The sequence below is a fragment of the Podarcis bocagei genome (assembly GCF_964188305.1).
Source record: "Podarcis bocagei genome assembly, chromosome: 2".
In the NCBI taxonomy this organism is placed as follows: domain Eukaryota; kingdom Metazoa; phylum Chordata; class Lepidosauria; order Squamata; family Lacertidae; genus Podarcis; species Podarcis bocagei.
Window position 1 is genome coordinate 55,490,896 of NC_138126.1, and position 13,517 is coordinate 55,504,412.

Below are 13,517 nucleotides of genomic sequence, written 5' to 3' on the forward strand. Positions count from 1 at the left end.
AACTGGATTCTGAGCTCCATTTGAAGTTTACAAATAGTAAGTTTGGGGATTTCTTCAAGTAGCAGTTTTGGGGAAATAGCCATAAATACATGCAAAGCATCTCTACAAACCAGTAATAGTAATTTCAGCTAAAACTGAGCAGGTATCTGGCTCAGGAACAGTTTAAACTGCACAGCTATAACCAGACATCCTGTGTGTGTGGACCATGTTCCTAGTAGCTAATCTTTACTGCTGAAAAGAGGCTCTGATATTCCACTCCAACTCTATAATTCATTATACAAATTCTTACAAGTACAGTCCACCTATACTAAACCAAAAACATTGTGTTCTCTTGGTATTGAATGGAAGCTATTTATCTGCCCTCTTTTCCTCCTCTGTTCTTTGCTCAGTCACTCCATTTTGAATCTTCCTTTCAAAACAACCATGCCTGTTTTCAGAAAACTTCAGAGATTTAGGAACTGGAGCACAATCATTTGATCTTTAGCTTCACAGTATTTTAATATTCTTTTGGAAGCCGCCCAGAGTGGCTGGGGAGGCCCAGCCAGATGGGCGGGGTATAAATAATAAATTATTATTATTATTATTATTATTATTATTATTATTATTATTATTATTATTATTATCATCATCATCATCATCATCATCATCTTTTTGCTGTTCCTCCATACTCCAAGCACTTCTCATTTGCACAGCCCTGGTTTCTCTCCCTGACTATTAATATTCTTGATTAATAACAGTAAAATGCTCAAATTTTAGTTTTTGTGACTGCTGCCAATACTGACTTCCCAGTGATAATGAAAACAGCTACATTATAATGGAATGTGTCCTTTTTCCATTCTCATCATTATATACCATGGCTCACTTTAAAGCAGCAAAGTGGACAGGAGCCACACACTTTGCTGTTTTAAATAGTTTAGTACAAAATTTGAGTCACATTTTTTTTCTTGTTTTCCTGCTCTAAAAACTTGGTGCGTCTTTTGGTCAGGAGCGTCCTATGGAGCGAAAAATACGGTATAAAGCAAAATGTGCAGGTATTTGTAGCAATTTCTGTGAAATAAGCCAATCTGGCTGCTCCTGTTCCTCAGATATTTTAACCATTGAGTGAAGTCAGTTTGGATACCAGGCAACAGGAATCATAGGGCTCCTGCTCCTAAAGACCTGCTGTATTCTCTTCCTTTTGAATGCACTTTCCCTGGAATCTCTGTAGTTTGCCATTCCTTTTCCCCTAGCCACCAGGATAAATCTTCCCTGTGATAGGTTTGAGATCAGGTAGGCCCTAGAAGTAATTTTCTGCAAATATGAGCAGACGTTAAAGACTGTCTCAAAAATCAGAATGTGCCTGCCTTGATTAAGTTCAACATCTCCCCTGACTTCAGTGCAAGAAAACAGAAACAACTATCCTAGAATCAATAAAAATATGAAAATCCGTACATGGGGTACATGTATTTAGCCTGAAGACCAAAAAAAGAAATACCTATAAACAGTTGTAAGAGAAAGTTTTATAACTGCCTGTGTTTCAGACAGCTATTATTTAAGTTAATACTACTGTATATACTCGAATATAAGCCGACTTTTTCAGCATATTTTTTATGCTGAAAAAGCCTGCCTCGGCTAATACTTGAGTGAGGCAGGCGGCTGAAGAGAAACAAGGGCAGGCACAGGAGGGACGAGGGCAGGCACAGGAGCCGCGGCTGGTAGAGGCGCTGTGCTGCGCCCCTCCCAACCAGGCTCCTATGCCTGCTCTTGCAAGTGGCAGAGGCAGAGACGGACGGACAAGCGGCTTCTCGTTCCTCCTCCTCCGCCTTTGCTCCTGTTGGCAGCAGCGGAGGAGGAACGAGCAGCGCAAAAGTAGCCCTTTCAGGCTGCTCCTTCCTCCTCCACCGCCTTTTCCGCTGTCGGCAGCTTTTTCGGGCCGCTTGTTCTTCCTACTCTACTGCCATCACCACCAGGTTTGTGGTGTGGTGAACTGGCTTCTACTCAAGTCAATAAGTTTTCCCAGTTTTTTGTCCTAAAATTAGCTGCCTTGGCTTATATTCGGGTCGGCTTATACTCGAGTATGTACGGTGATTTTGTGTTTTTTATTCTGCTTTTATCCTTCTATTGTCTGTTGACATGTTATCTTATGAATTTGTATACACATTGAACTTTGAAAAAAGGCAATACAGAAGTTTAACATGTTCTGCAGACCTAGTCATTATTTAAAAAATACACATTTGTGCAACCTGTATTATTCTCCAAATCTCAGACCTTTTAGGCATTATTTTCAATATGTAGATAATGATCATTACTTTAATACAAAATACATTTATTTTAGTCCATAAGTGGTATTTTAGAAATAATGTTTCCCTCTATGCTTTATAGCAACAGAGGTTGCATGCACATCTATTTTACAGCTTTTCTCCTTAAGGAGACACAGTAAACACAACTATTCATTAACTTACAGTTTGTCAGCTGTTACGGAAACCAACTATATGCTCTTATAGAAATATTTCACAAATAGGCACTAGAAGTGAATTTTGTTATTTCAAACTCATTTACCTTATGTCCTTTGCTGGCGTATGTGCAATACTTCCTTGAAAGCTACAGGAAGCAAAGATTTCCTCACTTTGTTTACAGTAACATGGCACTGAATTTGCCAGGCTTGAAATCAAATCAAGTTTTTTTAAAAAAACAAACAAACCTAAGACTAAAAGTTGTACAACTAAGTAACAGTCTGCTGATATTCCATGTTTTTCAAGAATTTTTATGTTTAAATTATTTTTCTAACTTGCTTTCTTATTTACTCTGCAAAGTACAAGAACAAAATACACAGCAAATGAACTTTTCAATAACAGAACTAAAAAGGTAAAGGTACCCCTGCCCGTACGGGCCAGTCTTGACAGACTCTAGGGTTGTGCGCTCATCTCACTCAAGAGGCCGGGGGCCAGCACTGTCCGGAGACACTTCCGGGTCACGTGGCCAGCGTGACATCGCTGCTCTGGCAAGCCAGAGCCGCACACGGACACGCCGTTTACCTTCCCGCTAGTAAGCAGTCCCTATTTATCTACTTGCACCCGGGGGTGCTTTCGAACTGCTAGGTTGGCAGGCACTGGGACCGAGCAGCGGGAGCGCACCCTGCCGCAGGGATTCGAACCACCGACCTTTCGATCGGCAAGCCCTAGGTGCTGAGGCTTTTACCCACAGCGCCACCCGCGTCCCTAATAACAGAACTAGATTCCAGTAAATTCTTCTGTTTCTTACAGCCAAATAGGAGGATTTTCAAAAGCCACATCTGTGGTCAGCTACGGTTAAAATGTTTACCATACTGCTGATAATCCAGATTTTATTCAAACCAGCAGGGCTGTGTGTATTGTTCCCTTGCTTTTGTTCAGGCTAACATTGTGCCAAGAATGCAATACAAAACATGATCAGTTGAGCTTGGTTTTTCAGGATTTATAGGACTAATCATTCTGGTGGTGTGGGAGAGGGGGCATGATGTTGGTACTTCTGATGACCAAGTTTGAAATGGGTTTTTCCACCGCATCGTAGAGATGCAAACAAATGGATAATATGCTTGTCCAATAAGACTACTACTTCAATTTGTGTTTCTCAACATCTTCAAGCAGTGGCTGCGTATGTAATGAAGCCCTCTCTTCAAAATGTTCTATTTATGTGTAGGAGAACTATTACAGTGAGGCACATGATGTTGCTCCCTTGGAAATCTCAAAGCAGACTTCACAGCATACAGCTCTCATACTCATTTCTACTGCAGCACCCCTTAAAATAAAAGGGAGTGTTAACTTAGCTTTAAGCAACAAGAAGAATTTGTCCTTAACTTGGGAACACTAATTCTAGCAATGCTCAAGACCACCTGTTCTGTGAACATTTAATCAGCAAGCCTAGACATTGGGTAAAAGCAATTAAAATAGTTTATATATTCAAGCTCTGGTGCCCATTTACCAAACAGCATCAAATTGTCTCTCAACAAGAAGTGAAGTTTCTTCTTAATTCATCACATATGGTCTCTGGGGAAACTTAGTTTATTATACTGTCCTTGTTTCCAAAATAACAAAGGCAAAAATGAGCATTTAATTAATGGTATTGGACTCTGACTAGTACTAAGTAGCACTACAGGGGAATTTGGTTCTTAAAAATAATTTATAGGGTTAACAACAGACTCAATATTTTAATAAGATTAGTATCAGTTGCTTCTACATTATATGTGGTTACAATGACACTGATCAAGTAAAAAATCTGTATAACTTTCAACATGATTACAGCCCTCCACAACCAAGGCTGTAAACAGGTTGAAAGTGATGTACGGAGGGGGGCAGGGCTTGGCAGAACACCGAAACTCTCCCTTGCATATTTGCTTACATGGAAGTAAAATGGTTGCCTGAATATTTCTATTATTGTAAGCTTACTAGCACGTGCCTCACATTTTCCATAGGTTCATCTTACTAAAAAGGATTTTTCAAATTATTGAAGTAAATAGGAGTTTGTCAGAAAGCTGTAGCTACCATATAGTCACAATACTATAAATTAAGTGAACATTTATTTTCAACAGTGAAAGGAAGATTTCTTTCTGAGATTTAGTGTGACCTGCTTTTGAAAAAGACAGATTTAACAATTGAATTCTGTGTCTAACAATGTATTGGAAACATGTGAATATAACTGGATTAAGAAAACTGTGCAGCTCCTCTAATATGAAACCCCAGCCCCAGTTCAAAAACATCATTTTCCAAAATGGAATACAAAAATGCTTTTGCAAGTCCCATTGTTCTGTCAGGCAATTAAGGTGCGGGAGGAAATATTTGTTGGTCAAGGGAAAATATTTGTTGGTCAACACAAGGGAACTGAGCTACTTCAGTTTTATCATGACTTCACTAGTCAAAAATAAATACCAACTGTTTATTGTGATTATATTAACCATGTTGTGGAAGTAGCTGTGCTATAAGTCCTTACATGCAGTCTTATGCATGTTCCAGCAAGCATCCCACAGTTCCCACAATATTTATGTAACCAGTTGCTTAAGGGAAGTGCCTAAGTACTTTCTGTGATAGGCTGTAAATACAGCATTCACACTTTATTTCTCCTAAACAAAACATGTTCAGGAAGCTGATAACAAGCCCCAAGTTCTAGCTTCGACACTGAAAAGTTGTCTGCACAGCAGAGTTGCACAAACTGAACTTCATGGCTTAGCATTATTTCTAAACACAATAATCACTGAATGCCTTACTACTCCAAATGTCCTGTTGTATGTCAGATTTTAGTACACACTGCTGTTCAACTGATGCTGAAATTGACAAGGACACACATATGCACCACTATGCGTGAACATGCATTTGGTTATGCTAAGCTACCACAAACTAGTATATTTTCAGCCCTGTTGCTATTACTTTGGTTAACTGAAAATCCAACTGTATTTAGGTATCACATGCAAGTATCTTGGCACCACAGAAAAAGATACGAGCCTCATATCCTAGTAACTAGTTTCTTCAGCTTATCCAAATGCTGGGAACAGAGAGATGCAACTATGCTGAACATCAAGCACTGCACCAAAACTAGCTCAGCATATTATATACACCGAGACTTGGGTGAGAACAGCACTGGGCAGATCAATAAACTTTGTGCACAAAAGGAAAAAGCAGCAGAACCTGCTCAGACCTTTTCCGTGTGCATGTTCAAGCTCTGTTACAAAGAGAAGAAGAACAGGATCAACAAGGGACAGAATATTTCACGGAATACCGTGCAAATATACAATTCTTCACACACCTGTTTCCTTTTTTCTACCCCTGCCAATGGAGGAGCAAAAAAATAACTAAAATAGTTACTCAGAGGCACTGCACAAAGGGCTTTGCAGACATCAGCCCCTTTTGTCCAAGCCCCACATCTGATATCAAACATGCCAGGCATAGGGCAAACATGGCTTGGCCAAAACTGCCTCATGGACCAAGTGGGCAGGCTTGGCAAGCCAAATTAGGCCCATGGACCAAAGGTTCCCCATCCCTGATGCAGGCACATGAATTTATCTCCTCTCACGTAGGTATTTCCCCTTCTTTGTTTTTTGAACAAACTATGATGAGCATTTCATTTACAATAAAGCTAATGCTAACCACAGTAAACCCAAACCACAGTTTGCAACCATGATTTCAAAAAAATTAACTGATTTGTTGACAATAATTAAAATTGAAAATGCCACTTTAGTTGTAATGCTAACCACAATTAGCTTTGAAAGATAAAGAGATGAGGGAGGAATTAGGCAACTGGGCAGAGTTACATTTGCACTGGACCCATGTTTCAGGGATTAATTACCGTATTTTTTGCACCATAACACTCACTTTTTTCCTCCTAAAAAGTAAGGGGAAATGTCTGTGTGTTATGGAGGGAATGCCTATGGGTGGCATGCCTACGGATTTTCCTCCTCAAAAAACTATGTGCGTGTTATGGTCGGGTGCGTGTTATAGAGCGAAAAATACGGTACTTGCACAAGTCACATTTCTAATTCTTTAACAGGCAGGTAAATATATTCAGTTGTTGGCATCTGTCTGTTTCAAGAGACAATGGGGTACACCTCTGGGGGTGAAGTCAAAACGCTGCTGTGGCAGCACCAGCGTGACCTTGGGGTACAAGCCTGGACAGTGTATATGGAAATCCTGGGCTGCCCAGACAACAATACCCTCTCGGCATAATGATGTGGTCCAAAGGAAAGCAGAGCAATATGTTTGACACCAGCTTGGCTGCAGGAGTTGCCAGAAGGTGTACAAGGCACAATCTAAACGCCTTAAGGACTCCACTCCAGATTTCTTCTCCAGAAGATATCCCTCAAGGCAGAGGAAATTTAGGATCAGTTTTCCTTCTCCTAGATGGGATACCTTCCCATGTTGATGAGCCCCATCTGTCTCTCACTTCCCTCTACAGAACATACAGAAACCACCTTCTTGGCCATTGGGCCCGCTATTGGTTTCATCCACTCAATCTGCTGGAAAGTGTCAGCATACAGGAGACGTTCCTAAGTCACCAAGGTTTTGAGATCCATTAGCTACCTTCACCTGGTTTAGCCAACTAGTCAAAGCTGTTACCTCAGGTATGGCTGCTGTTGCATGCTGAGCTGGCAGCGTCTAGGAGTCACTGGTGAGAGCTGAGTGCAGGGTGGGGACCAAAGGTGAACAGACTACTCCAAAAGAAGCATGATGAGGGGAGGTACTACCCCTCCCCTAAAACCCAGTACACACCATATATATTCAGTATCAAGTCAGCAACAGCATCACTCAACTTTCTTTTAGGAGCACTAAAACAGATGGTTATGGTTGTGCCAAATAATGGGAGACAAAGGATGCTTAGATTCTTATTTATCAACCTGAAGTTACAAGCCAGACTTCAATTTCTCAGAGATGGAAAGCAGCCATTGCTTCTTTTTCCCAGAACCCTAAGTATATATATCACAGCAGCAAATGTGAGGGACATTTTCATCCTGCAATATTAATCTTGAAACCAAGTCTATAAACTAACCTCATGGCTGTATCAGCCTAATTTCTTTCAAGTTGCTTCCTCTTCCTCATCACCCTTTCCCCTGCTTTGTGCAAAATTTTGCCTGAGGAAAGGTTCTGGAGAATTTGAAACCCTGTCATGTTTTTGTGACATTCTTGGTTGGTCCCAAAAAAGGTACCATAATGCTATAATATTAATAATCACATGTACATTTTTGTCCCACTCCAAGAAGCACATACCACCTTCTTGGTGGTATGTGAAGCACATATTATCCTCATAGCCACCTTGTGAGGTTAAGTTAAGCTGAGAGCAAGCTTTGTGGTTGAGCACGGGTTCTAATATGAGTCTCCTGGTCTATACTACATTAGCTGTCACTGGAGGAGGGAATCAATAGATGAAACACAACGAAAAAAATCTCAATTAGCACAGAGCTTTCATTAGATTACACCTTCCTAGAAAACAAGTCTGCCATTTCATAAAATGTACTACATTTGATGTGTGAAGAAAGAAGACATTTGTGTTAAACACACCAGCACTTTTAAACTTGCACCATTTTGGAATTTTTCCTCCTGCCATGGTGCAGTGAATAGCCTTCCTCCCAGGACATCATAGCCATTTTCCCCACTTATTTTGTCAGAGGTGTAAGATCTGTTCCACAACCATGACTCAGGCCCTTTCCAGTCAGCTTTAAGATAACTTGCTCTTTCTCCTCCCCCAAGCCCTTTCCAGCACTGAAAAAGAAAGTCACTCAGCTTGAATTATCACAACGCAACACACATTAAGGCACAGTGTGATTAAGGACCATGGGCATCCAATAAAACAATGCTTCTCCGGCACACAAATCGGGGATGGCACCCATTTTGGCAAGGATGGAGCCTTTAGCTATATATCTTTCATGTACACAGTGAGTTTCCCTATATATGAGGGGAGTTTCCAAAACTTGCTCCCCTCCCCACAAAAAAACCGAAGATCTGATTTGCTGATCAACTACGATTAGAGTTCGTTGTCTCGACACAGTTTTTTGTTGTTATACTTTAAGATACCAACTTCTTTCAAAGTCTGTTAGCTTAACGAAAACGGCGGTATAAAAATGTTTTATGTCCCCCAGTCCCCCCCAAAAAAGTGTCACGGAGAGAGAAATAAGGAGCGTCTGATTTTACCTTTATGCTTCTGAGGGGAGCGAGAGGAGGAGGAGAGGCTGTTGGACCACTTCGCTCACCCGCTGATGAAGAAGAAAGGCGAGCTTTCCCCGGCGGGTGTCCTCCCTCCCCTCCCCGCCTCCCCCGGGCACCTCTTCCGAGGCAAGGGAAGCGGGGAGCAGCGGAGGGAGCCCTGAAGAGGTGAAGCGGGAGGAACTGACGGGCCTTCAGTTCCCTCCTTCCCCGCCCCCCTCTAACTGACCGGCCAAAATTTCCGTTAAGGGTGGAAGGCGGGGGTGGGGGGGCTGGGGTTTTTTGTGTGTTTTTTTCAAAAAAGGAAGAAAAAAGCCCGAACCGTTAAGCACGAGACTCAGGAGAGCGGTTGGCAGCTAACCTCAGGCGCGCGCGAGGCAAGAGGCGGCCGGCGCCTTTTTTCTTTTTTACCTGTCTGTGGGAGACGACGAGGCTCTTGTTGCCTTCCCCATGGTATCGCCATTCATTCTCATCCATTTTCTCCGCTTCCATCCCCCAGCCAATGGCCCCTCCGTTTTGGTTTCCGGCAAGGCGAGCGGGCGGTCGTCGTCGTCGCCTCCTGCTGCTGCTGCTGCTTCTTGCCGCTTCTTCTCCCTCAGCTCCGGCCTCCGTTTTCACCCCGTCCCACTGCGCGCGCGGCCTCCCGCCCACAAGTCCCTACACAGCGATGAGGCGCAGCCTCTCCGGACAACGCGCTCAACGAAGCCGACCACCTGGTTGTTTCCCAGCCCACACTAGTGTCCTCGCCCGGATCGGAACAGGAAGTTCCACCTTCCGCCTTGGGGCACGCGGAGGTCACCCACCCGAGAAAATAATATACTGTATAGGTTTGTATGGGGGGCGGGACTTCCTTAACCGGCCCTATTTAATGGGGGCATCAACCTCAGCTCCTATTCTTCCCGCAAGGCTACGGCTGTAGCAAGCGCCATCTTTATTTCTGGCAAGTTCGGGAAGAAATGGGTTCGTCACCCTTGACCGGGAAGACCCTGAGCATGCGCAGGAGCCTTAGCGCGGTTCATAGGTGTGCGTGTATGATATGATAAGGAAGAGCGGCGGCAAGCTGGTTTTGGCAGTTTGTTCAGAAGCCGCCGTCCCTTCTAAACCGGCTTCAGGAATTGACTGCAAAATGGTCGCCTCTTCTTATATATATATATTTAACCACATGGCCTACATCTTAGGATTGTACGACAGACCCTGGCTTTGATTAGCATCGGAGGTAGACAGGAGTCTGCTCGCTATTGTATTCATTTATTTAAATATATATTCTGCCCCCTACCCTGGAGGCTTGGAGTATGTAATAACAAGTTAAAAACGAAATTAAAATATCCAGTTGCACACTAGTTAAAATAATAATTTATTTAGTCATTTGCATATTTAAAAGGCTTCCAGCCCACATTTCAGAGGCCCCTGCCCTCACAAGGCAGTTTGGTACCGTCCAGGTAGGGCTGTAAAAGACCTGGTTGAAACCATGTTTCAGTTGCTGCTGGTCAGGGTAAGATAGTACTCAGCTAGATGGACAATGTTTCTGACTCTGGTATAGGGCAGCTTCCTGCGGTCCTGGCCAGTGTGGTGTAGTGGTAGTATAATCTGGGGAACCGGGTTCGCGTCTCGCTCCTCCACATGCAGCTGCTGCGTGACCTTGGGCCAGTCACTTGTTTGTTTGTTTTTTTTAATTTTTATTAAGTTTTCAAACACAAAGTAGAGAGTAAACACATAAGATCCCTTCACCAAGAAGATAACAAAAAATAGAAAAACAAATACAAATACACCAACAAACAATATAGAAAAAAGAAACCCAACTGTCCAAAACATTTTTTTATATAACTAACTAGACTTCCTCACGTCTCCCTTACCCTGCGTTCTTTGTAATAAAAAATACCAGCAAATTATTACCTTATTTCATACCTTATTTTGTACTTTTCAAATGTTATGCTTCTAAGTTTAAAGTAGTTTTTGTCAATTATTTGTACCTTAAATTAAACATAATATTACTTTAATTTTCAACCTTTTCTTACTTATAACTTAATTTTCTGTATCTCAAAATCAAATTACTGGAGCCGTATTTTTCTGAATCGTGCAACCTCTTAACATTCATACAACTTATATTGTTTTTGTAAGTAGTCCTTGAATTTTTTCCAGTCCTCTTCTATTGTTTCTTCTCCCAAATCTCGGATTCTCCCAGTCATTTCAGGCCAGTCACACTTCTTTGAAGTCTCTCAGCCCCACTCCCCTCACAGAGTGTTTGTTGTGGGGGAGGAAGGGAAAAGAGAATGTTAGCCGCTTTGAGACTCCTGAAGGGGAGTGAAAGGCGGGATATCAAATCCAAACTCTTCTTCTTACAGCATTTGGGAGCATATTAAGCAGCCTTAGGCAAAATCAGACATTTGGTCTATCAATATTGTTGACTCTAGCAGCAATGCTATGATGCTTTAATCAAAATAAAAAAATTCCTTCCACTAGCACCTTAAAGACCAACTAAGTTAGTTCTTGGTATGAGCTTTCGTGTGCATGCACACTTCTTCAGATACTTTCAGATGCTTTAAGTGAGATCTTTTCCCCAGCTGTGCTCTGTGATGGCTGTTGCATACATACAACAATGGCATCACAGGATTTTGAGGTGGCAGAGTAGACTGTTATTGATTCAGGCTGCAGTTCCTGCACTGCAGAAGTGACGGAACATTTTTGCATAAACACTCTGCAAATGAAAGACTACTACTTAGGAGAAAGGTTCTGCCACAGCCCCCCTCCCTGTTGTGCTAATGTGAACACTACTGAGCTAGATGAACCAATGCTCTGACTTTGTATAAGGCAGCTCTCTATGTTCCTAGTTATCCTTTGGCATTGAGGTTTTCCATTTGGGAATTTTTTTTTTTTAAAAGGATTCCCCCACTTGCAGTATGAACCGTTTAAGGGAGGTGCAGTAGCTTAGTAACAGACTAAGCACTTTGCATGTGGAAAGTCCCATGTTCAGTCCTAGGCATATCCAGGAAGGGGTGAGAAAGCATTTGCTAAAACTAACAAGCACACAGCAAAGACATTGTGTGCTAAGAGTTCGATCCAAAAGAGGTAAGCACTTCCTACAGCCAGAACCAATATAGGTAACTTACAGCTCAGGAGCTGAAACTTGGAGTGTTAAACCCGTAGAAGATTAGTTTTTAACTTTGCTCTAGCAAGGCAAGTTTGAGGTGCCACGGTAAACTGTAACCAGAAACCTAGATTAAATGCCATTTAATGGTAAATCCTGTCTTAACTAAACTTTTGTGTCATTAAGCAAATAGATAGGATGCCATTTAATGGTAAATCCTGTCTTAACTAACATTTTGTTTCATTAAGCATATGGATAGGGGTGGTTCAGTAGACACTGTGTACTTAGGCTTTCAATAAGGTCCCTTCCCAAAAGTTCGTGAATAATAGTCATGGAATAAATAGAGATAACTGGTTAATGATCCATAAGAGGACAAGGAAGAGGAAACAGAGAATGGGGATAAATGGACAGTTAGCACAATGGAGGAGTGTAAGCAGTGGGGTTCCCAAATGGTCAGCTTTGGGACATGTGCCTTTAACATGTTCATAAATGACTTGAAGGCGAGCAATAAAGTGACCAGGCTTGATCATGCCACCAAATTGTGTAGGGTCGCAAAAACAAAAAAGGTTTGTAAAAACTTCCAAAAGAATAGTTTTATAGTTTTAACTTGTTGAAACACAGACCTTGGGCTAGAAACTACAGGTTTCTGGAGATGAGGTCAATTGTTTGTTCTAAGGAAAAATGTTACAGAACTGCTGCCCTTTCCTAGATCTATAAATCCATGCATTGTGACTCACTTCCTGGAATGGAGAATAATGCAATGTAATGTTGAAACTTGGGAATACTGGTATGTCGTCATGCTTTTAGACCTGACTCCAGCAACGGCTTAGTAAATTATTTGCGTGAAGTTTGCATGCATACGAGTGTGAAATGTCCTTAAACGTGCATTTGTCAAAGACTTTAGATTATTTTAAGACTAACACTTTATTTATTTTGTCATTTATTTGAAAATATTTCCTTCTCACCCATCCTCAAAATGAGCCCAAAGCCAGGGCACAACAAAACAGAAATAAAATAAAATGTAACAGTAATGTAATTGCTGGGATAGCTAATTTGGTAGAGCGTGAGACTCTTAATCTCTTTGAGCAAAAGATTCCCTTCCAACTGTACAATTCTTTGGTTTAATTTGAATTACAGCACTTGGGAACTCCTCAGGAAATATTTTTAGTCCAATAGTTCTGTAATGGTAAGGATCAGCAACTATAAGCTCCCTAGTTGGAAGATGGAGTGGAGGTCTTGTCACTTGGGTCAAAAATCCCAGATGAAGGCATTGCAACTTGGAGAACTCAGCAAATGTCAAGCCTTGATTTCTTGAGGAACAGCCCTAATGGCTTCTGATAAGTGCCTAACCCTTGGCTCCCCAGACCAGTAGTTCCCTTCCTCCCTTGCCCTTGTTCCTTTCCACTCTCCTTTTATTCTAACATCCTCATGTTTCCCTAGCCAAATCTCCTGTCTCTTGCATCTCTCTTTACTAGTTCTTTGCAGTGCCTAGCTTTTTGAATTACCTTCCCCCTACCTTCTCTTCTTAACTTCTCGCTATCTCTTACCTGGCTGCTCACCTTTCATTCAGGAACCCTCTCTAACATCCAGCTAGGATATATGTAAATGCCTTCTGGCTGGAATGTAGTCATGCCCCCCCTCATTTTCCAAAAGGAAACACAGACCCATGGTGCCTGGGTGCTTGGAGCTTGGGGTATCTTTACGACATATGGTTTATTTACACATATATGCAACCTGGGCCTGTGATGGAGGGGCTCACAGCATTAACACTCCAAGAGAGTTCTGCTTCT

General features: G+C 41.9%; 1 protein-coding gene across 1 annotated transcript in view; it reads right to left on the reverse strand.

Moving 5' to 3' along the window:
- Positions 1 to 9,965, reverse strand: part of IPPK (inositol-pentakisphosphate 2-kinase) — a 33,523-nt gene extending 23,558 nt beyond the window's left edge. Inside the window, exon 1 of the mRNA XM_081176750.1 lies at positions 9,054 to 9,965. Coding sequence (XP_081032876.1) covers positions 9,054 to 9,134 — 81 coding nt within the window. The 5' untranslated portion in view covers positions 9,135 to 9,965. The remainder of the gene's footprint in view (positions 1 to 9,053) is intronic.
- Positions 9,966 to 13,517: the final 3,552 nt, after the last annotated feature.